Source organism: Aricia agestis, chromosome 19 (assembly GCF_905147365.1).
Source record: "Aricia agestis chromosome 19, ilAriAges1.1, whole genome shotgun sequence".
Classification (NCBI taxonomy): Eukaryota; Metazoa; Arthropoda; class Insecta; order Lepidoptera; family Lycaenidae; genus Aricia; species Aricia agestis.
In genome coordinates, this window is record NC_056424.1 from 9,811,228 (window position 1) to 9,837,036 (window position 25,809).

Sequence of the window (25,809 nt, forward strand, 5' to 3'; positions counted from 1 at the left end):
TTTATCGCCCCCGAAACCCCCTATATACTAAATTTCATGAAAATCGTTGGAGCCGATTCCGAGATTCCAGATTCCAATTATATATAGCTCGTCTAGAGATATTAGATTAAAAATATGTCACAAGATTTAAAACTACCCTACATTATTATTTTAAAATATTATGGCAATCATAAACTTACGATTGCTGAGACTATTTTAATCTAATTTAAATGTTTTTATAAAACTTTGCTATAGATTTAATAATCGCTTGAACTTGTGACTTGGTTCGCATCTTTATTTCATGTAATACCTTCAGTAGTAAGCGCCGCTTGAAAGCCGACGCGTTGATAAAAATATGATAGTGAAAAATGTTAGTCAGTGAAATTAAAGTGAGTGTTTAATTCATTTATTATTAATGGTTGTCTAAAGTTTATTTTTCTTTAAGTATCAGTGTTTTTGAAATCATAGAAGATGGTAAAGGTATAAAGACTTAAACATTTTATAATAATTGATGGGTTTGTCACCTGTGTTTATAATACAGGTAGGAGTTATAATTACCTACTTATCAAATCGCGGTGTATAAAAACAAAACTTGGTTGACTACGGAAACCTAAAACGGAACCCTAACCAGGTGATTTTTTGTATATTGATAGGTTAAGACTTAAGAGTTAATTAGTTACATAATTTAAGAGTAACATTGTCCTACAAATAGAACAATGAACAATCTATATAATATTAGGACCATCAAATCGAAGTATTTTTAAATGCTTTCTATCTCTGTTAGCTACCACTGTCAAGATTTTTCGCTACTACCAAACAATTTGCTTAAATTAGTAATAAAAAAAATGTTCTATGGAACCCGGACTTCATAATTTTCCAGGATAAAAGTATCCTATGTCCTTTCCCGTGATTGAAAGTATCTCCATAGCGAATTTCAGCAAAATCGGTTCAGCGGTTTGGGCGTGAAGAGGTAGGTAACAGATAGACAGACAGACACACTTTCACATACTTACCGTATTTATAATAACTATTAATATTAATTATTATTGCTTGTTTTGGACACAATCGACGGTGTTTAGACCTGACTGAACTTGGTGCTGTTTTCTAAATCACAATGGAGAATGTTACTAGGTATGCCAAATTGCTTGAAATTTTGTTACAGTAAAGCCTGTGTGTATACAAATACACTAGTTTTTGTTGCAGTCAAAAATACCTAGTAGTTTTGATTTTATAGGGATTCAAAGTTTCGAAAAATATCGATTCCCGCTAACAGTCCCGCGACCGCTTGTGACGTCATAGCACAATTCTGCCGCGCGGGCCCCATACAATAAACGTGATTTTTTGCTCTATCTCAACAACGGCAACAGGTAGGCACTTGAAATTTTCACCAAGGTCTTAATTATATGTGTACTTTAATAATTAATAATAATATTATATTAAAATAAAAAAATAAGGGGGGCTCCCATACAAAAATCACAATTTTTGGCCTATTTTGCTCTATAAACTATATTCTCTATTTTAGACGTGCGAGAGCCATGCTTCGGCACGAATGGGCCGGCTCGACCGGAGAAATACCACGTTCTCATAGAAAACTGGCGTGAAACAGCGCTTGCGTTGTGTTTCGCCGAGTGAGTGAGTTTACCGGAGGCCCAATCCCCTACCCTATTCCATTTCCTACCGAAACCTATTTATCCGGTCGAGCCAACCCATTCGTGCCGAAGCATGGCTCTCCCACGTATAAAGATGTATTGTATGCAGATGACCTAAAAATCTTTAATCAAATAAGTTCTATTGTTGATTGCAACAAGCTGCAAAGAGATCTCGATGTTGTTCTTAAGAGGAGTCCACACCGCCCTTTTTTCCATACAAACGTTGTCCCCTGTTTCCTCCCTGGATAATGCCAGTAGAGTTATAATTTTTTTCCTGAATATCTACGGCCACTAATACAATGTCCCTATGTTTTCTTTTTTTTTTTCATAATTTAATTATTAAATAAGATATGAACGTTCAAAAACCCAAAAAAATGGCCAGATTTTCCGCTGTGTTCAAACGTCCAAAAAACAGATTTGGCTAGATTATACAAAAAAAAGCAAAACATAGGAACACAGCTCAATCCTTTTTTTAATCTTTAATGAAAAAACTACTTAAATCGGTTAAGTTTTGGAGAAGGAATCAGGGGACAACGAATCGTTGATTTCTGGATTTTCTGCAGTTGTCTCTATCGCGTTCTGCGGTATAGGCTTGAGGTAAGGGAGACAGCTACAGATAGATATTACACGTACTTTTTTTTACATTTCTCTAGCCCCTGGTGTATCCTCTTAACTGGTGTCAACGCAATCAAATGCACCTAAATATTAAAAAGTGCTCTGTCATCTCTTTCTCAAACAAACGGACTAGAATTACTTATTGTTATAATATCAACAATCAAGAACTTGCTCGATCTACAATAATAAAAGACCTTGGTATTCTATTTGATGACAAGCTTTCTTTTAAAGCCCATTACGAGCATATCACCTCAAAGGCTTTTCGACTTCTTGGATTTGTTTGTAGATCTACCCTAGAATTTAAAAATCCACAAAGTCTCCTTTACCTTTTCTTTGCACTGGTCCGCAGTATCTTGGAATATGGTAGTGTAATATGGACACCTCACTATAAAACACATATAGATTCTGTGGAGCGGATTCAAAAAAAGTGTCTTAAGATTCTCTTCTATCGTCATAAACCCGGACGCTCAGACTTGAAATATGCAGACAGGCTCCGTATTTTTAACATTCAAACCTTAAAAACACGACGTAAATACTTTGATTGCATTTACCTCTACAAAATTGTACATTCTCTAATAGATTGTCCTGAACTTCTTTCTTGTCTAAACTTTAATATTAAGTACAGTGCACGCAGAGCGAATAAAACTAATCTAAATATTTCTGTTACAAGTTTATAAAAACAATATTTCATATTTTAACTATTACTAGAATGGCTCGTCATTATAACGATCTCTTAAAAGCTGACAGTAAAGATATAGACATATTTATCCATAACATAAATAAATTTAAAAACTCTTTGATGAATGCCCTTCAAACCACTTAGCACTCTCTCCTGTAACTCAAATATTAGTCATATTGTTATCTCTGTTAATAACTTTATCTTTGTTATCTTTGTCTAATATAATTTATTTAAGTGTAATAATTTGTCACTCAATTTGTAATGATGTGTACGCCTATAAATAATTGGTACATACATCAGATCTTTACTTTGCTTAATTATTTTGTATGTGTATCAATGTATTTACTGTTGGTGACCCTTGTTAAAGTAAATAAAAAAAAAATAGTGCCTTTTTCCGAATTCGGCTAAAACTCTACTATTTCTGTACTCAATCTTCATAACTTTGAAGAAGGAAGATAAAAATAAACGTCAAATATTTTCCTGGCAAATGGGAATTAGAAACGTATTTAACTGTTAACTACTCTGCGCAAAATGAAGTGTTGGAAACAAAATACCTATCTTTTCAGTCAGATTAAGCAATAAAAGTCAATTTTCAAAAAGGTATGAACTGCCCCCCCCCCCCCCCCCCCCCTCCCCTAGCTGAAATCCTGGGTACGCCCATAATTTCAATTTTTTTTTTTTTTTTTTTTTATGAAATAAGGGGGCAAACGAGCAAACGGGTCACTTATATGGGCCACAATCACGCTTTGGTCTTAGTGTCACGAGTCGCAACAAAAAAAATAGGGCTTAAAAAAGAACATTCTTCAAAATTAGCGATCTAAAAGTGGAAAAAATTTCACGGCTTTCACGACGACTTGTACTATTTTGCCGATGGGCGTCCATCAACTCCCGAGCGGCACCCGGGTGCGGCACAACAAGGGTTTTGTTCGGCACAACAAAGTAAATAAAAAAAAAATAGGGCGGGAGTTGATGGACGCCCATCGGCAAAATAGTACAAGTCGTCGTGAAAGCCGTGAAATTTTTTCCACTTTTAGATCGCTAATTTTGAAGAATGTTCTTTTTTAAGCCCTATTTTTTTTGTTGCGACTCGTGACACTAAGACCAAAGCGTGATTGTGGCCCATATAAAAAAGGTTGAGTGCCACTGCCTCCTAAAACATAATAATATAATATTTGTCCAGACAATCAGGTGACCAGCATGAGTTGTCCATTATGTCCTAACCAAAGTTGTAACAAGCTGTCTAGACTAGAAAAGTTATAGTAGGCAGGCTCAAGCAAGTTGTTTAGAACCTCCAGACATTTTTACCGACTTCCAAAAAGGAGGAGGTTATACGTTCGGCTGTATGTATTTTTTTTTTGTATGTTCAACGATAACTCAGCCGTTTGTGATCCGATTTTCAAAATTCTTTTTGTGTTGTATAGGGTTTAACTCGAATTTGGTACCATGTTCACAAAAGTGGTGATCTGATGATGGGATCCTGGAGGAATCGAGGGGACTCCTTGAAATTTGTATGGAAACATATAGTGTTTTCAATATTTTCTGAAGCATTCGAGGTAAATGCTACCAAAAAGTAAGATTTCGCACCAGGTTTAACCCTGGATCCGAAGGTACCCAACAGAACTTTATAGATCAGAATCCTTATAGATACAGGTTCGGGGATTTCGGCGTTGTTTAAGCAACTGAAAGCATAAGCCAACACATCAATTTATTTGATCATCATCATTAAAATCATATTTATGCCATGAGTCATCATGATCATGATGATGATTATTTCGCTGTTTGTTGTCCGATTTTCAAAATTATTGTGTTGTTGTATAGGATATAATCTTGATTTTGTATAATAATTACGAAAGTGGTGAGCTGATGATGGGATCTATGAGCAATCGAGGGAAATCCTTGAAATTTATCAAAAGACTCATAGTGGTTAAAATGTTGTTTCTAGTAACTTAAATATGTCTTCGGTCCGCGATTGTTCGCTAAATCTAAGAAGCTAGTGCAACGTGTGCAAAATGCTTGCGCGAGGTTTTGCTTTGATATTCCCAAAAGGGCTCATGTGACTCCTTATCTCAATGAAAACTTTATTTTTAAAATGCGACATAGACGCAAGCTTCACTTGGCGTGTCTTCTTTTTGGCGTTATGAAATATAAGGAGCCAAGTTATCTTTTTGACCGACTTCCAAAAAGGAGGAGGTAATACGTTCGGCTGTATGTATCTTTTTTTGAGAAAATCTTTTTTTGAGAAACTTACATGGAAAACGCGACAATATGTGTCAAGACAATGTGTGCCCCAGCTGACTTTGGAGCGACACAGAACAGCCGCCTTCAAAGGCAGCTTCCGCTATGCCGCGACCAAATGTTGGAATAATATTCCACCCGCAATAAGGAACTCGCAGAGTTTAAATACTTTTAAAAAGAAACTCAGGAGATTTATTCTTGATCACCAAATGGCTGAAGCTTCCTTGAAAATAGACACTAGTGCAATATAATAAGAATGTGTTTCTTTTATTTTATTATAATAATATATTTATTATGTTCACCTATTCACAATTTATTATTACAGTTTGATGTTGCTTGTTTGATATAATAAACATTATTATATATACATATTATTATATTACACCAATTTTATATTATTTATTTATTTATTTTTTAACATTATTTATTTTTACCTACTACGTAATACAATGATTTTTTTTTGAAGTTACGTTATTCAATGAAATTCTTGTTTTAGTTTTAATTTTATTATTATTATTTTGGATTAGTTGTTGGGCTTTTGATTTAGAAGTCGTTTTTCCCCTTTTTCCCCTTCCCTTCACGTGTTCATGTTTCCAAATAACATTAAAATTGCTCCAGTATAGTTCATAATATAATAAGCAATTCCATATAATTTTCCCCATTTTTTCCACATTTTCATCTATTTCTTCGCTCCTATAAATCTTAGCGTGTTAAAATATAGCCTATAGCCTACGTCAATGAATGGGCTATCTAACAATGAAAGAATTTTTCAAATCGGATAAGCAGTTCCTGAGATTAGCGCGTTGAAATAGGCCCTTTCATATAATTTCCCCCGTTTTTTCCACATTTTCCTCTATTTCTTCGCTCTTAATAGTCTAAGCATGATAAAATATAGCTTATAACCTTCTTCGATCAATGAGATATCTAACACTGAAAGAATTTTTCAAATCGGACCAGTAGTTCCTGAGATTAGCGCGTTCAAATAAGCCCTTTCAAATAATTTTCCCCCATTTTTTCCACATTTTCCTCTATTTCTTCGCTTCTATTATACTTAGCGTGATATTTTAGCCTATAGCCTTTTTCGATAAATGGGCTATCCAATAGTAAAAGAATTTTTCAAATCGGACCAGTAGTTCCTGAGATTAGCGCGTTCAAACAAACAAACAAACAAACTCTTTCCAATTATAATATTATATAGTATAGATGTATTATTTATTGTAACTAAGCTATGTATGTTTTCCTGCACAAATAAACGTTTTCTTTCTTTCTTTCATGAATAAGGGAAAATTCATACGAAGGTGTCTCTTGGTCCAAAGGCACTGAACAGAACTCCTGAACCTTTAAAGATAAATGTTTTTAAATTGCAGCATCGCTTAGATAACTGCAAGCATTTACCATAATTTCGCTTACAGTAACATAATATTGTGAATAGTTAACATTCGTAGTGGTCATTTACCCATAAAGCCTTATCTTGTAAATAACTAAAAAGAGTGAAATTATTATTTAACAAAAAAATAAAACCGACTTCCAAGGTAAAAACAATAATAATATAAACTAAAAAGTATTAAATAACTCTTACTCTATAATATTGCCTTTTTCAGAATTCGTCTAAATCTTGACTATTTCTGTAGGTACATACTACAATCTTCATTACTTTGAAGTCGGTACCAGTCCCAAAAGCTTCAGATATTCTGACATTGACTAAACTCACGTAAAAATTAGCTGGTACCGACTTCAAAGTAATGAAGACTGTAGTATGTAGGTACAGAAATAGTCAAGATTTAGACGAATTCTGAAAAAGGCAATATTATAGAGTAAGAGTTATTTAATACTTTTTAGTTTATATTATTATTGTTTTTACCTTGGAAGTCGGTTTTATGTTTTGTTAAAAATAATAATTAGTTTGTCGCTTGCTACTAGGAATATTTAAAATAGAGTCAAGCAAACGGTGCTGGATGCTGGATTTATATTTTTATGCAGATGGCGGACCTAGGGGGTGGCGAAGAGGGCAATCGCTCGGGGTCTCGCTCTTGCAGGGGCCTCGCAAGGTATTTTTTCGTACGACAAAGGGCCTCGCAAAGACCTGCCGCCTAGGGCCTCGCAAAGACCTTCCGCCCGGGGCTTCGCAAAGGGTAAGGCCGCCACTGTTTTTATGAGTTTAGGCCACTTTATTTCTGGCGCCCTATGTGCGAAATAGGCCGCCCCTAGGCCGCGGCCTATACGGCCTATTTATAAATTCAGGGCTGCTATAAAGCGGCATTCGAGCAAAGATTCACCCGGTTACGTACCACATCTGAATATATTACATTAGTGGCTTATCCAAGCGAGCATTATTGCCCCCCTTCTACCCCCCTTTTTACTCCCCTTCCAATACCTTTGATTGTATAACGCTCTTACGCAACAGACGTTTACAAGACAATTGTCGCCATTTATAAAATAATCACATTATAACAGTTGCAACAAAATATTGAGAATTGTATTCTTGGATCTTATTATATGGTCGACCTTACAAGTAACAGATATAATCTTTTTACGGGTAATGTAATAAATAATAACATAAATAAATATATAATTTATTTATGTTATTTACATACATGCCTACAGTAGGAGTTAGAGCAGTGGTACTCAACCTAATTTATATGGGCCACAATCACCGTTTTTCTCTTGGTTTTCGCGGCCACAACCTAAATTATTTAGGGATAATATATAGCGTTATCCAAAATTAGCGATTTTATAGTGAACAAAATACGTCAGTAGCCCGCCCTACCATGAGTTTAAATTAAATACCGACTACGTAAATATTTTGTATTGCGATTTTAGTTCCGCAAGTAACCACTAGAGGCGGATTAAAATTTGCCATACAAAAAATTTACGGTAGTCGGTATCGAGTATCGAAAAATACTATAGCTTTAAACTCATAGTAGAGCTACAGATCCAGTTACCCATATAATTATATTTCTTTACTCAGCGTGTGCCGGGTCATTGACAAAATCCCGGCGGGCCTCAGGTTGAGTTTTAGTAGATAGATAGATAGCTCTACCTCCTCGTAGGTACAGCGTTGTTAGGCGACGCCTTGATAATTTGGCTGTAGCCATGTCGATTTATCTCAGCAATGACTAAAGCTGAAGTTTACATGGGAGAGCCATGCTTCGGCACGAATGGGCCGGCTCGACCGGAGAAATACCACGTTCTCACAGAAAACCGGCGTGAAACAGCGCTTGCGCTGTGTTTCGCCGAGTTTACCGGAGGCCCAATCCCCTACCCTATTTCCTTTCCTACCATCCCCTATTCCCTTCCCTTCCCATCCCTACCCTCCCCTATTACCCTATTCCCCCTTAATAGGCCGGCAACGCACCTGCAGCTCTTCTGATGCTGCGAGTGTCCATGGGCGACGGAAGTTGCTTTCCATCAGGTGACCCGTTTGCTCGTTTGCCCCCTTATTTCATAAAAAAGCTAAGAAATTAAAGTTCATTGTCAGTATTCATCATGTCTTTGTCTTTGAATTACCCATAGCAGAACACGATTGGTCAACTTTTATAACACAGAATAATCAATCAAAAAGACCTCAGTAAAAAAGGGATTCCTATTTTTCCAACAGAGGAGAGTGATTTAAGCTTCCAAAATTTGTACATAGATTGGTTTAAGCATACAATAATTTGCCCATAGCTTATATGAAATGTATTTATGGTTTTTAAATTACGCGACAAAAAGCAATTTGTCGCTTACGCTCTTTCTATTTTTGCTGTTCCATTGCTTGTTTTCTATGAGAGGCCGATATCCAACACGGGTTTTTACTTTAACGCGACGTCACCTTAAGGTAAAGCCAATGCTCAACTTAGGTAAAGTTTAATTTCGGCAATAGTATAAATACGGTAATGCCAAAAACTTGGATGCAATTTGATGAAGCTAGTAAATTTCCTATAAGCAGATAGTTTGTTAGAAAGTTACTCGCTTAGGTATCCATACTAATATTATAAATTTCAAGAAAGTGTGTCTGTCTGTCTATCTGTATGTTACCTATTCGCGCCATAATTACTGAACCGATTTTGCTGAAAGAACAATGGCCAAATCGTACCAGGTGGGCGGGGGCGTCCCGATATGCCATTAGTATCAAAAATTCTCTAATATTTTAAGGCATCGAAAATCATTAGAAATGTGTCTATAAATAATTAAATAGCCACAAAAAAAAGATCAATATATTTTAGTTTCATTATGTTCTGACAGCCGGCGATCATTCGCATTCGTTCTATTATTTGGGTAATACTCTAGGAAAAAATGAAATAATTAGAAACGAGATCGCCGAATATACACTTGTAGGCCACACCGCAGTCGGGAAAAAGGTAGTTCTTAAGTCTAACCTCAAAATAATTGTAAACGTTATTAATTATTATAAAAAATCGTGGCTATTTAGACATAATTCTCAAACGGAATTATGTTTAGAGCATAAGAACAACCAAATCTAGCTATAGTTTATTTTGGGACATCAAAAATAAAAGTCGAGTCCAGCTCCTATACAAATTTGGCCATGATTCTTTGGTATGGAGATGGAGTGAGTCCCGGGAAAGGACACAGAATACATATTATTCCGAAAAAATGTACGGTTTCCGGAATTTTGGCACAACCGTGTTGCGGACGTCATCTAGTCTTAGGTCTGTAAAAGTAGTGTCCTTTTATCTATGAAGAGTTGAACGAAATAGGTATAATAAGTACCTATCTCATACTCAGTCAAATCTCTTCAAAAGGCTACGTGAAGAGTGAAGACCTACATAACTAAACCAAGGCAAATTATAAAATGTTAGTACATAGTTGTATTGATAAGTACACTTAGAGCTGTTTACTCATTAAAAGCCTTATACCAGTTTAAAAATAATCGACCAAGTGTTTTTTTTTTTTTATGAAATAAGGGGGCAAACGAGCAAACGGGTCACCTGATGGAAAGCAACTTCCATCGCCCATGGACACTCGCAGCATCAGAAGAGCTGCAAGTGCGTTGCCGACCTTTTAAGAGGAAATAGGGTAATAGGGGAGGGTAGGGAAGGGAATAGTTGAGGGTAGGGAAGGGAATAGGGTAGGGGTTAGGGGATTGGGCCTCCGGTAAACTCACTCACTCGGCGAAACACAGCACAAGCGCTGTTTCACGCCGGTTTTCTGTGAGAACGTGGTTTTTATCCGGTCGAGCCGGCCCATTCGTGCCGAAGCATGGCTCTCCCACGTATAAGTGTGAGTCGGACTCGCGCACGAAGGGTTCCGTACCGTTATATAGCAAAAATAGGCCAAAAATTGTGTCTTTTGTTTGGTCCCTTAAATTTTTAAAGTACACATATTATTAAGGCTTTCGTGAAAATTTCAAGTGCCTACATGTTGTCACCATTGATACCGAGCAAAAAATGTTTGAAAAATCACGTTTGTTGTAACTTGTATGGGAGCCCCCCGAAAATATTTAATTTATTTTGTTTTTAGTATGTATTTGTTGTTATAGCGGCAACAACAATACATACGGCATACCTAATCTGTGAAAATTTCAACTCTAGCTATTACCCTTCTTGAGTTACAGCCTGGAGACAGACGGACACACGGACAGACATCGAAGTCTCAGTAATAGGGCCCCGTTTTTAGGGTTCCGTACCCAAAGGGTACGGAAAACAAAACTAAAAAACTACTTAGAAAAATATTAACATTAATTTTATTAGTACCTATTAGTACTTGTACTATTATCTATTCTGTGCTATTAGTAGCCCTACCTAATATGATTATTGTGAACAGAGAAGGAAGGCATGGGCGATGTGGGCCACCACTTACGGCGGACGAGTTTTAATTCTTTTAGATATAAAAATATGAGTGCCAAAAATTATTTCTCCCAACAAAACCCCTTATCTTGCGTCGTCAATGAGGGGGCTCGCAAAATACATTTTGCCCACATCAAATTAAGGTCTTACTACGCCACTGATTGTCAAATTAGCAGCACCACAGAATATACGAGGGCTGCTATTTATGTATCCGGAATTAAAAAAAGAAACAAACATATATCATTTAATATGGTTTTATTGCTTTTCAAAATATTCGCCGCGATGATCGACACACTTTTGCATACGCTGGAACCAATTTTCATAGCACTTTTTCCATTCTGATTGAGGTATCTCCAAAACGTGCATTTTGAACGCATCAACAGCCTCTTCGCGGCTCGAAAAACGTTGACCAAGTAATTTGTTCTTCGCGTATGGAAATAAAAAGAAATCGTTAGGTGCCAAATCAGGGCTGTACGGCGGATGACCAGTCAATTCGATCTTTTGACTCTCCAAAAACTGAGTTGTTTCAGCTGAGGTGTGACAGCTAGCATTGTCGTGATGTAATATGATTCTGCGTTGTCGGTTGTCCTTTCTTATTTCTTCAAAGACTTCTGGTAAACAAATGGTCGTATACCATTCAGAATTAACCGTTTTACGATTCTCTAATGGCACTGTAGCCACATGTCCATTAATTCCAAAAAAACAGGCGACCATTTGCTTCAAAGTACTTTTTGCACGAGTAACTTTTGTTGGTTTCGGCTCATCTTGGAACACCCACACCGTTGACTGTTGTTTAGTTTCGGGGTCATATGCATAGATCCAAGATTCATCACCTGTGTAGATATTATAAACGGCTTTTGACGTACCACGGTTGTATTTTTTTATAATTTTTTTGCACCAATCGACACGAGCCCGTTTTTGATCGATTGTCAAGTTGTGCGGAATCCAACGCGAACATATTTTTTTTACAGCCAAATGTTCGTGTAATATCTTATGTATGCTCGTCATACTTATGCCTAAGGACGCCTCTATCTCGCGATAAGTAACATGACGATCACGCATTATTAGTTCCCGCACAGCATCTATATTTTGTGGGACAACAGCTGTTTTTGGGCGACCTTCTTTATTTTCATCCGTGAGCATAGACCGCCCACGATTAAACTCACTGTACCAGTGATAAACAGTGGTTTTTGATGGTGCTTCATCTCCAAAAGTTGCGGTGAGTTGAATAAAGCACTGTTGTTGATTTAACCCACGCCGAAAATCGTAGTAAATCATTGCACGAAAATGTTCACGCGTTAAATCCATGGCAAATGAAGACACGCAATTTTCAAAATGACGCCACAATGGAAAAATAATTGACAGTCACATGAAACAAAATGTATTCTTCAACCAAAGAGTTCTATTTTCAAATGTTGTAATTACTTTTTAAATATTGTTCTTGTAAGTGGCCAGTTCCGGATACATAAATAGCAGCCCTCGTATTATATTAGTAGTCTGAAAGAGTAAATTTTCCAGGGGCGACCCTACCCCCTTGCTTGCATATAAATTATAAGCACAATACATAATAATTAAATACGAAATATCCATAACTATGTTTGTTTTATTTCCAGCTTAACAACTAAAGCAATATGAAAATAAATCGGTGATAATAGCCGAGGTTAGAAGACTACAAAGTACAATGTATTTGGCGGAGGCTTACTTTTTGATCCTGCCCTTAATATTAAGATGTGTGGAAGCGAACAGAATGCACGCCGTAAGTTTTCTGTAAGTATAATAGTTTTATTTTAATTACAAGACGACACCCGCAACTCCGTTGCGCAAAAAATCGATTATCGCGCGGGAACCGTACATATTTCCGGGATAAAAAGTATCCTATGTCCTTTCCCGGGACTGAAAGTATCTCCATGCCAAATTTCAGCAAAATCGGTACAGCGGTTTGAGCGTGAAGAGGCAACAGACAGATCGACACACTTCCGCATTTATAATATTAGTATAAAGTATGGATAATGGATATCAACGAATAAATTTAGCCATAGGCAAAAACCTATGTCATTTAGTCGGGCTATATCAATACTATGCCGTACGTTACGTACACGACCAAATTACGTTGGTCCGCCAATTCCGTCATCCGCCTATGAATCAACCACAGAAATAAATCAAGATGGAACGGCGACGCGCGTGCGTTGCTAAGGAATCGATCGTGTCAATTTTTGCTTTGCATTTAATTAGAACAAATAACTTTCCCGTGGAAAGAACCGATTCACTTTCGTACTTCTGTTTTTACAATTAGACACTGCACAATGAGGCATTTTTGCACAACCGCTCCGGAGTAATCAAGTCGAGACGTGCGCGCTGACTAAATGAACGTACAACAAATCTTGCTCACTTGTGCAAGATTGAAACACGCGTACTCTACCCGCTTAGCCGTTCTATCTTGATTTATTTCTGTGGAATCAACTTTTCAGCCTGCAGTAGGCACGTTACTTGATAAGAATCACGTGCATAGAATCCTTATTGGGCCTTAGAAGGTCCTTACTCCTTAGGGGCAGTTCCATGTAAAAGTCTATCATAAACTAAGAAAATAAATACATGATTTTGGTATTAAATATACTTAATTATAGTCACAACATTATGGTACTATTAAGATTTTATAGAAGCAACAATTTCTAAGCATTACTTTTCTAGAAAAGCTGCCATTTATGAGATGATGTCGTGAGCTCGGCTGAGTGTGGTTTTGTGTGATGAAGTTCTGACTTAGTTTTCACGTTATCTATTTTAAATTCTTGTCAAATTTTGTTACACAATGATTGTTCACACAATTAAATACCGATATAGCTTTTGAGATTCGAGAAAATTCATTTTTATAAAGATATAATAGGCTTGTAAGATCACAGTGTCGAGTTGTAGTGTCGGTCACATAAAAAACATTACTTTTGTCTTTAACTACAGTAAAATTACTTTTACATCAATTAAATTAGAAACTTTCCTACGTGACGCCGTTACTCAAATGATACTGGCATTAAAAATTTGTCATCTTTTTTTATAACACCTAAACTCTAAAAAATATTTTTGTAGTGTCAGTCACATTAAAGAGTTGATCACGCCTTAAAGTAGCTTTTTGTTTGTTAGTTTTGGTGATAGATGGCGAAAATAGCTATAGAAAGCAGAGAGAGAGAAGCAGAAAGCTAATTTATTATTTTAAGAACCTGCCAGACCACCTCAAAGTCAAATATAATCCAAAATTTAGCGATGTCTGGAAATGGGAAGCAATTGTGACAAAAATTTGGCAGTAGAATATGAGATTCTTACAGATATCGCAAGAAAATAAAATTATTGATTTTTAAACTTTATTGAACGTAAGGTAGACCTGCAGAACTGGAAACCTTCTAAAGTTATAGCGACCGAAACTTCATAGTGTCTGGTCGTTCTTATCTCTATGGGGCTCATATAAAATTTTTAGCTTAAAAAAATGACGAACGTCTGCCTATCGCTGGCTCTTGGGTTATTATGCTAATAGTTTTTAGAAGATTTCAAAAATCATTAGTGATTTCGTTTTTGTGATGTTTAAGTTCAAAAAAAGCATTTTAATGAATTAACTAATTACTGATTTGCTTTTATATAATTTTAGAGTTCATGTTGTACGTGCTGAGATACATAAATTTTAAGGTGTCGTGTAAAACTACCGACTTTTACCTGCACAAAGTGAGTGTAGTGTCGGTCACGTTTTGGGCTGTAGTGTCGGTCACAATTTCTTTTGCTAATAAATATTTTTTTAAATAACTTACAGGTTTTAGGTAACCATTTTATAATAGTTTGTTTCATGCACTTTCCATAAAAATACAAAGTAGAGTTATTTAGCACACAGAGAGGAAGATTATTGGTGTTTACAAACACTCTCGGAAACGACTTCCTTTTGCATGTAGTGTCGGTCACGTTTATGTTTGACTAAATAAATGCTATTTGAAAACAACAGTGTACACCATTTTTTCTGCATAAGTTAACTTGTTTAATCTGCTACAAAGCCATCTGAAAATTGATATTAACAACATGATAGTAACCATAATATATGACAAAATAAAACGCAAGTCGTATCAAATGTAGAGTCAGTCACATATGGAATTGCCCTTAGGACCTATAGTAACAGAAGTTTCTCTTATTATACTACTTCGAGGTCTCATTCGTAATGATTCCCTTTTTACGTTCTGAGTACAGGATAACCGAACCTTTAACGTAACTTAAGGGAGATTTTGCAAAATTAGTATAATTAAGCAAGGTCTCTTTTTAATAAAACCTATTGTCTTTGACAATTAAAAATCTTTACATAAACCAAAGTTCCAGGGCCGGACCGTGAGCTTACGAGGCCCTGGGCTGAAACTACTTAGGGCCACAACATTTTAACTGTCAGTTCGTATAGTACTAACACCTAAATTGTATAATAAACCTTGATCGTAGGATTCTCAGGGATACCAACAAAAATTTAATATAATTGTGAATTCTTTCGCATTATCGTCTATTTTTGACTTGACTTAGCTGGGGGGGCGGCGGCCCTTGAAATCATGGGGCCCTGGGCTGAAGCCCAAATAGCCATATGAGATCCGGCCCTGCAAAGTTCTCTTAAATTTCAGATCAAACTCCTCCTACGCTGAAATAGAGATGAAGGGGGAGTCCAGTTTATCCCTTCGCGACATTCTGCCGGTGAAAGCCAAGTACTATGACAAGAACAAACCGCCGAAGCAGCTGGGGCAGCCCACCGTGGTCTACTTCCATGTCACTGTCCTGTCCTTGGACTCTATCAACGAGGAGAGCATGGTATGTGTCGAAAATTTTGTAATATTAGAGCAGTGTTTCCTAACCTTTTTCAGCCACGGAGGTGTCCGTGGCTGAAAAGCTGAAAAGCTGAAAAGCAAGCACAGTTTTCACAGACCCCCTTAATAAAATAAACAGCAAAAATTATCGAATTTGCTGTGCAAAGCGATTACGAGACAATAGCAAAATGTATATAGTCCAGAGACATCGCGAACCGATCCGCGGACCACAGGTTGGGAAACACTGTAATAGAGAAATAGATGAATAGAAAGAAAGAGAACCTATGTACGTTTTTTCGTCGGTTTATGTCAATACTCAATAAGTCAAGTCGGTTTATGAAATAACGTTAGTGCAGGTGTATGAATATGAATTAATTTCTCCGATGGTACATTATCAAATACCCGCAAAATTGAATGAAAAAATTGGCCAAGTGCGAGTCGGACTCGCGCACGAAGGGTTCCGTACTGTTATAGACCAAAAATTGTGTTTTTGTATGGGAGCCCCCCTCTTAATTTTTTTTAGTTTTTGTTGATAATGGCCGAGTGTGACAAACACAATTTACGATACGCAGGCCGCAGCCATAATAATATAATTACGTGTTTTGCAGCAGCCGAAAATAATCGATTATGGAGATTTAATTTCTTAATCAGGGCCAAAGATATCTTTGGGTTCTGTATAAAGTATAAACTTTATTATAAGTAGGCATGTAGACGTATCTTCGGCTTTATAATAATGTACATCCTAATATTTCTAAATAATAGAAACAGAACATTAACATAGCAGATACAACAATAACAATTCTAAATTACATACCTAATATTTTCTTAATAATACCTCTTGCCTTGGTTTTGTCGCCATTGGCCGTATCCCGCGCTAGCTACTAGCTAGCCCGGGATACGGCCAATATAAAATAATATGTTGTGCATTTTATAGTAATACTCGTATAGTGTTGTAAACATGAGCTAGCTCTCTCTTCCTTTACTTTTATGTTCCAGTACGACTAATGAGTAATGACCGACGCGACTGGCTAGTGATCAGGCACAGGACCGACATTTTATATGCCCATCTGACTCATGGATAAAATTTTTCTTATCTAACAATCCGGTGATCAGCCTGCATTGTCCTAAACAAACTTGGAAATGCTAGATATATTATAATAATTAATAATGTTGTTTCCAAGTTTCGAATCGAAAAATACGAACTCCGAGTTCGTTCTTTCTCAACCACTGTGCCTCGGACAACAACGACATGAATGAGGAGCCAGCCAAAAGTATTTTCAAATAATTAAAAAACTATCCAACGGAATCCTAAAATATACTGTCATGCTGATACTTCCCTATAAATAACGCGAACCGTTTCCACTGGTTACAAACAACCAAGCAAGATGAAGTCACTCGGTTGTTTGGTGCTGCTTGTCGTGGTCGCGTTGGTTCACGGGCGTCCAGGTTATATCATATATGATCTCAACAGGGCACCGGAGCTCTACGAACAGTTCATCATAGAACACGGCAGGACCTTCAAGAATCCACTCGACAAGGAAATACATTATCGTGAATTCGTGAAAACTCTCAAAATGATCAACAAACACAACTCGGATCCGCACGTCACTTATAGCATGGGTCTGAACTTCTTCGCGGATATGACCGAAAAAGAGAAGCATCCTTATTTACATGGCTTGCTACCTAATTATGCCAATGCTTGTCCATAAGGGAGTGATGTATTTCAAATAAAGTGCTTCATCGTTGAGCTGTGTTTTATATTTAAATACGTATTGAATGCATACGTTCACTTTCACAATCGTGGTGACCATCATGGGTATTTTCAGCTATCACCCTACTCTATTACCTTCCCTTCTCTACCCTTCCCTATTCCCTTCCCTTCCCTACCCTATTACCCTATTCCCCCCTTAGAAGGCCGGCAACGCACCTGCAGCTCTTCTGATGCTGTGAGTGTCCATGGGTGACGGAAGTTGCTTTCCATCAGGTGACCCGTTTGCTCATTTGCCCCCTTATTTCATAAAAAAAAAACATATCTTTTCGTTTTTATCTGTACCAATGTCTGTTGATACCACGTTAATACAATAAGTAACTCAAAAGATATTCGATCAGTTACAAGGACTCCATAGTGTTTTTTTGCGTGTTATTTTACTAGTGTCAATAGTTAATTATAGGTACATTATGAATTCTAATCTTATGAAATATATAATTAATTACATTATGATTCTAATCTATCTGTATGTAATCAAAATTCTGTCCTACGTTAATTATTAGGTATTACTTACATCTCGGAAAAATAAATTGATATCCGCGAAACTTGTATATCTAGTTGTTACTCCAATCTGTGGCGAATCGATTAGCACTACAATTGAATCGCGCCACCGAAGTTTCTCGATTAGTAACCTCAGCTGGCAACTAAGATCGGCCATACCGCCTCTAGTCGCAGATCATCCTTTAGGCATTCATATTCCCATAAACCTAATTTATAATTCCTCATAGTCTAGCTTCCAATGAGATACGCAAAAGGCCGGAAGCGACACAAGTTGTAGTGCTACGGCCTATGAAGCGACGTTGACCGTGGTCGACAGCGCGTTCATTACCCATCGAATTACTGTACTGTTGCGCCAAAATTCGATTATCGCGCGGGAACCGTACATTTTCCGGGATAAAAAGTATTCTTTATCCTTTCTCGAGACTCAAAGTATCTCCATACCAAATTTTAGCAAAATCGATTTTGTGCCAGTCGCTTGCGAGGTTCAAAAAAACTGCACAGATCTATTCCCGCACACATTCAGGTCTACCTGCGCAGGCATACCTACAGATGGACCTCTCCGATAGATCGTAGCGTGTCTGCCATACATGCCATAGTCTACGAGATATTCCTCCCAAGAACTAAATTCTATACGGAACGGTCCAAATTATTGTTTGAAAAACTCATCATGACACATTATATTTTTCTAGACATACGTAGCAGACATCTTCCTAGCCCAATCCTGGCGGGATCCCCGTCTTCGGTTACCGGAGAATATGCACGAGGAATACCGCATCCTGGATGTAGACTGGCTGAACAACATCTGGAGACCAGACTGCTTCTTTAAGAACGCCAAGAAGGTGACCTTCCACGAGATGAGCATACCCAACCACTACCTGTGGCTGTACCATGATAAGACGCTGTTGTATATGTCCAAGTGAGTATTCGATATGTCTTTTTTAGTCATTATAGCAAAGTGTACCTTAACTAAGTATAATAACGTGCTAAGTCCTACTTAGCCATAAGTTGGTAGCCACATTCCATACTTGTCTACGTACGCTGGCTCAATGCGCAAGAATTACAAAGAATTTCGTTCATTGTTTCTTATTATTTTCCCAAATTATCTACCATCATTTCTGTTTTCAGGTTAACTCTGGTCCTTTCTTGTGCCATGAAGTTTGAGTCATATCCACACGACACACAGAGTTGTTCGATGATGATTGAAAGTTGTAAGTGTTGATTTGTTGTGGTTTTTTGCTCTACTCATATAATACTTACCAGCATCAGTTCCACATTCCACCGAGTAGGTACTAAAAACTCTTGTCGGTTTACCTATCTGTCAAGTATATAGCAGTCATGGACTAAATATTATGCGGTCGCCTAATTTCACGTTATACTTTATAGTCATTGTATACAAATTTGAGACACCCAGGACAACGCCATGGCAATGTCATCCAAATACCACAAAAACCCTGTAATTTGTAAGATTATAAACAGAATAAAATATAAAGTCAGTTCACCATTTGCCTAGAAATAACTCTCGTAGTTTTTATAAACATGTCCTGCCTTAAAATTATATTTTCTAAATTAATTTCAACTTGCTGTACATCCAATCTGATGTTTCAGTGTCTCACACGGTGCACGACCTGGTGTTCATCTGGAACATGACGGACCCGCTGGTGGTCAACCCCGAGATTGAGCTGCCGCAGCTCGACATCTCCAACAACTACACCTCCGACTGCACCATCGAGTACTCCACTGGTAATGTCGTAGTGTGTAGTGTCCCCGGTGTTCCAGTGTCCCACACGGTGTACGACTTGGTGTTCATCTGGAACATGACGGACCCGCTGGTGGTCAACCCCGAGATCGAGCTGCCGCAGCTCGATACCTCCAACAACTACACCTCCGATTGCACCATCGAGTAAACGTCTGGTAACTAAACTACGTAAACTGGTAAACGTCTCCATAACATTTTATAAAAAACAATCCGAGGCTACTGGAGGCTCAAAGGCGGGTTTGGCTTTAAATAGCGCTCTCTATTTTCTAATCAGCATCAACTCTTACCTGACGGTAACAAGTATATAGTTTTCTTAAGCAAAGTTTTATTTTAAGCGTATTTATTTCCTTAATGTATTTCTTTGACGTGTTCTGGCCTCTGGCTCTCTCTCAATCTAGACTTGTCTCCTAATCTTGAGAGGTATCAGGAGACGTCTTGTTTCCTGACAGGGAAGTATTCAAGGTAACAACTATTCTCCCTACTTCAAAAAATGCTTATCCTTACAAATCCGTTTTTTTTCAGGAAACTTCACCTGTCTAGCCGTGGTGTTCAACCTACGGCGGCGGCTGGGCTACCACCTGTTTCACACCTACATCCCATCAGCACTTATCGTCGTCATGTCCTGGATCTCCTTCTGGATCAAACCGGAGGCCATACCAGCGAGGGTGACCTTGGGAGTCACGTCGCTGTTGACTTTAGGTGAGTGTTTTAGGCCGGAATTTTGAAAGGGAAATAATGAAGAATGAAGTTATCGTGCACAACATTAGTGTGGGCAAGTCGTACCGCTCTAAATAGCGGATTATTAGTATGTTCCATCAAACGTTGTGAACTGTAAATCGTTCACCATTTAACGCAGACTGCACCAAACATTACTGACGACTTAGACAAAATTTTGGACTGTTCGAAAAACGATGCTGAAAAATTTCATGAATTCTGTTTTTCCTTTTTACTTGACACACGTCGATGGTTTAATTCCTTATCTTGCTTCTGGTTTTTTGTGTTCGAAACCTGTTACGAGCTTTTCTTATTGCCTTTCTTGTTTTCCAATCTTGTCGTGTGTAAGTTAGTTTTAATAATTATATTTTTTAATTCCAGCAACCCAAAACACCCAATCCCAACAAAGTCTACCTCCCGTGTCTTACGTGAAAGCCATCGACGTATGGATGTCGTCTTGTTCTGTGTTCGTGTTCCTGTCGTTATTCGAGTTCGCTGTCGTCAACAACTACATGGGCCCGGTGGCGACGAAGGCCATGAAGGGCTACTCCGACGAGGATCTGTCGAGAGAGCTGGATGCTTTTAAGGTTGGTGAAAATTTTACTATAATATCTTAATCTGTTTACGTACTGGCCTCTTTCTAATTTCAGCCATGAACTAAAAATGTTGCGTTGCCGCAGCGACAATGCGATGTTGATGATGTTTTAAATACATATACTTTAGGGTGTGTTATATGAGTCCCCTGTATCGAGTTCACTATGAAAACTAACTTTTTTCACTTTTGTATGAGAAAAGTCCCGTTGCAGGAGCGCTTGCCCATACAAATCACAAAAAATGTTGCTCTTTCAGCGCTGCTACTTTCACAGTGAACTCTATATATAAGAGACACATACAGACCCTGAAGTATTATCACTTAGTTTTGTTACACCCTGTATACATCAATCATGCGTTGGGTTGTCTGACGCTATATTTTGACGAAACAACAGACAGGAGATGAAGATGGATGGTGAATGACGAGCCATGCTGTGATCTTCTATTGTGTTGTCTACTCAACGCGCCTAAGCAATGCAATCTCGCTCTTATTTGATAAGACCACCACGATCGTTATTCGTTGATGATCGTGATTAATTAATGTTTTGTATCGTACCGCGCATACATACAAAACCTGACGTATAGTATACAAATCACTAGTAGTTTACTGTTAATGATGATGATGATTATAACGTTGATGATGATGATAAATGATGATGATATTTATCTTTCAGCACATATTTCCAAACGCGGTGGACACGCGCGCATCGGCGTCTCTACCGCAGTACGATACATTCTGCAACGGGAGAGAGACAGCAGTATACATTGATCGGTTCTCTCGCTTCTTCTTCCCCTTCTCCTTCTTCGTTCTCAATATTGTGTATTGGTCTACGTTCTTGTAGATTTGGTAGATGTAATGATAAAGGTTAAAGAAAATCTTTTTCCTTACTAGTTGAAATGTACACTGTGCATGAAGATTGAAGACGTTATAGTTATTAAATGTTTTGTCTTCGTCTGATGAGCACATCAGACGAAGACAAAACATTTAATAACTTGTAACCCTTTAGTAGCAACTAAAGGGATTCACCAAAAAAGCCAGAACAATGTACCATCGAGGAAGTTGATTCCTATGCAATTGACAGACCAACGTTATTTGGTCGAATATGTCAATTCAATGTTAATTGTTATCCGTCAGCTGGGTTTGACGTAAACAAACTACTTAGGTCCCCGATTTGCATAGGAATCAACCTCTCTGATAGTACATATGTCTCTTGCGTCACAGCATTATATTGTTCGTATTAAGAGGGTAAAGTTTGAGATTTCCTTAAATCAAACAATCATAGACTTTATTCCAAAATTTATACTTTGTGAATAAAATTATGGTTCAGGAAGGCACGATCTTTAACTTCGAAGATCGTGAAAGGGAGGTAACCTTGTGTGAATGTTTTGTTTTAATAATATTATTATTGGTCGAAATAATTTAAGTTATATAGTGCCAATGTTCTACTAGCTTACTGAAAATTTTCAGTATTTAAGTACCTTGTGTTTCAATTAGAATTAAGTTTATTTAATAAGACCAGTTAACATTATTTTTAAGTGTTTATTTCTATCAAATCTAGGCCAGTTATTATATAGACAATTAAGTTTCTTGGTTGTAAGTGTTGTAACTCGCAACAGATTTTGTTGATATTTCTTTAGTGTTTTAATTTTGTGTTTCCTGAATAAAGTGTTGTTATCTTGTGTTTGTATGTACTCAACTCTTTTAGATTTTAAATTTACATCTATAAATATATGAGTTTCGTTTGACAAGTAGAGGAACATACGTATATACAAGTGTAATATTTAGCATGATTTAGCTTCGGCACTATTTCGTCACTCTTGGGCTGGCCCCTAACAGCAAGAAACAAGCTGGAGACGGCCTTTATCATCAGGCGATCGGCCGTGTCGTTTTGTGGTCGTATTCTATGAAATACCCAAAATCGTGTCACATAAAAATTAGCATACAGTAGTCTAGACAGTACGTGAAAAGACTGTCTAACAAAGCGGATGCATCCAAAATTTGATAAATATTTTAGTATCATTATCATCGTCATCATCATCACCATCATCATCATTATCATCATCATAATCATCATCATCTTCATTATCTTTCGTTCTTCCTACTGGTTGTCGGACTCTATTCAAGATGTAAGTCGCAGAACTGATTTTAAAATTTGTTTTTTAAAGTAACATATACGGGGAGGCCGATAGTTCTCATCGGACTGATAGCAGACCGACCTGACCGGACCTAATATAAAATTATGGAAGCTTTAAGAAAGACACAGTTGTTATGAAAGACATCTTGCGTGTATATAGATAGCCTCTAAAGAGACAGATTTTGTTACGGTTTTTTTTCCTTTCTAGGAAAAAAACCGTATCAAAATAATATCGCCCATGACTATTAACAATATCGAATGTGAAAAATGACAACTTTACAGGAGAGCGATTCAAAGTCTAACTTTTTACTTATTTCAAGTAGGATCATGAAATTTCAGGGTAATACTATAAAAGTTATTTACGTTTGATATGATATTATGAGTATCTCGTATTTTATGCCTAAATATGAGAAAAGTCACTTCTGACCTTTTTAACGGGGTACGAATAATGCCAATTTGTCGGAATTGCCAGAACCGACATTGTTGCTTGTAGAAAATCGATGATTGCTTGTCGGAAGTGGCATTTACGTCATTGTTAAGTGATAACTGTTAATTTAAAAGTATGTCGCATGTAGAAATTACCAACAAAAACGACAACAACTTAAAGAAAAAAAATAGTTTTATGGACTTCTGTCAAATAAAACGTAAAAACAATGGACGTATGAAAATACAAAACATTTCTTATGCTTTAAATAAATCGGAAAATCAAATTTTCATCCGAATGAAAACTTACTTAAAACATTGAAATTAAAAATTATTACCAACACTATTTTATTGAATTTTTGATAGCATAACTTAAATTAACTAAACAAAATAAAAAATAAAAAAATATAAATTAGTTATAAAGAGAAAAAGTTTCTTTTATTCGTATGCTTGTTTGTATTGAATGGGCTCAATAACTACTGAACTAATTTCAAAAATTCTTTTACTTTTGGAAAGCTACATCATTTGCAAAGAACACAGGCTATGTATTATTCTGAAAAATATTAGGGATCCTACTGAGAATAGCAAAAATATAACGCAAAGTGGTAAAAATTTGCCAAAAATTTCATTATTTCGCTTCCGCTACGAAAAATACTGACGATACATCAAAATAATGTTATACATGTTTATAGTACTCATCATTATCTACAAAAAAACCGAGGGCAGCTTATGTCTATCTTTTATGGTTAACTAATAATAACCATTACTTCCATTAAAAAATTTACTTCAAATCATCTCCTTCTAGCGTGACTCTTTTTGCATATTCGTTATTAATCCTTACCTACATATATATCAAAATATTAATCGAAATTATGTGAAAAATAGAATTGTCCTTTAAATTATTACCATGGGCCAAATATTTTGGAAGTAAGGACAGTTTGATTAAAGCCCAAAATAAGGCACCCGCGCCGACGCGGCAACGGCGACGGCTACTACCAATGTGTAATGGAAAATATTATATTTGCAAGTCGAACAACCGGCTATCGATCTCATCTAGATCTTCCAAATATGCTGGAGAGATGATAGTGCCTAAATGTGTGGGGAATACAGAAAGTACTGACGAAATACTGACTGTTTTGCAGGCCCATGAAACAAAGTTCACGGAGTCAAGTAGTTCTTAAAAAATTCTACATTTTAGGACACTTACGTACCATCACAGCCTTTGTTTATATGAAAAATTGAGATTAGTATTTATTAGATTAATTATTCAAAAGCAGTCTTTTTCACCCGAGATTTTCTCTGATCCATTGTGGTTTTTTTAATAGCATTTAAGATATTATTTTTGGGAATTATGTCACTTTTACATAATTTGGGTAAATCTTTATGTTTGTTGCCTACCTGCTTAATAGCAAAATGCCAAGAAAGTCTGGCTTTATTGCGGCTACTAGTCACCAAATCGCAAAACCATGAAAAATACGATGAAAAATAAAAAAAATATATTAATTCGTTATGTATGACATGTGCCAACAAAAACCTAATTTTCGCACAAAAATTACCCATTTTAAAGCCTTCTGAAATTTCTTAAAAGTCGGTAAGCAACGACAGATATGGTACAAACTACAAGCGCCATTTAATCAATAAAAAAGTAAATGAAAATATTATGATTTAGTACTACCGACATTTTACCAATTTATAAATCCACATAACAATGTCAGAAGTGGTACTACCGACAGTTTAATTATTTACAAAATTGATTAAAAATGTCGTATGTGGTACTATCGACATTTTACATATTTGAAAAACCGGTTAAGAACGTTGGATGTGGTACATCCTACAATTTTAAGTTACCTACGATAAATTAATGTTGATGAAGTTAAGAATTCTTCTCATAATCAAATCTAAAGCAAAAAACATAAAGCTATACTGTTAAAAATATTTAAAAATATTATAAAGAATAGTAAATACCATTTTCCGCACTAGCGTTAGGTTTGGACATAATATTACCATCAGCATTTTATGCCTTTTACTATATTTTTCTTCATTTCTTTGAGTACCAAGTTTTAATTGGCCGTGCTGATCTTGTAGACATTGAAAATGGCGTCGAAAAGTAAAAAAATATAACTACGTTAGCAAAAAAACAAGTGACAGCGCGACGTCCATTCCCTCCGTT

The 25,809-nt window shown here is 36.7% G+C and overlaps 1 protein-coding gene across 1 annotated transcript; it reads left to right on the forward strand.

Moving 5' to 3' along the window:
- The first annotated feature begins 257 nt into the window (after nucleotides 1–257).
- LOC121736837 (glycine receptor subunit alpha-4) lies at nucleotides 258–22,037 on the forward strand. The gene is made up of 9 exons (XM_042128266.1): nucleotides 258–368; nucleotides 12,557–12,710; nucleotides 15,572–15,755; nucleotides 18,710–18,936; nucleotides 19,146–19,228; nucleotides 19,626–19,760; nucleotides 20,299–20,475; nucleotides 20,872–21,077; nucleotides 21,756–22,037. Exons 2-9 carry the CDS (start codon nucleotides 12,625–12,627, stop codon nucleotides 21,921–21,923), a joined length of 1,266 nt encoding a protein of 421 aa, XP_041984200.1. The 5' UTR covers nucleotides 258–368; nucleotides 12,557–12,624; the 3' UTR covers nucleotides 21,924–22,037.
- The last annotated feature ends 3,772 nt before the right edge of the window (nucleotides 22,038–25,809 follow it).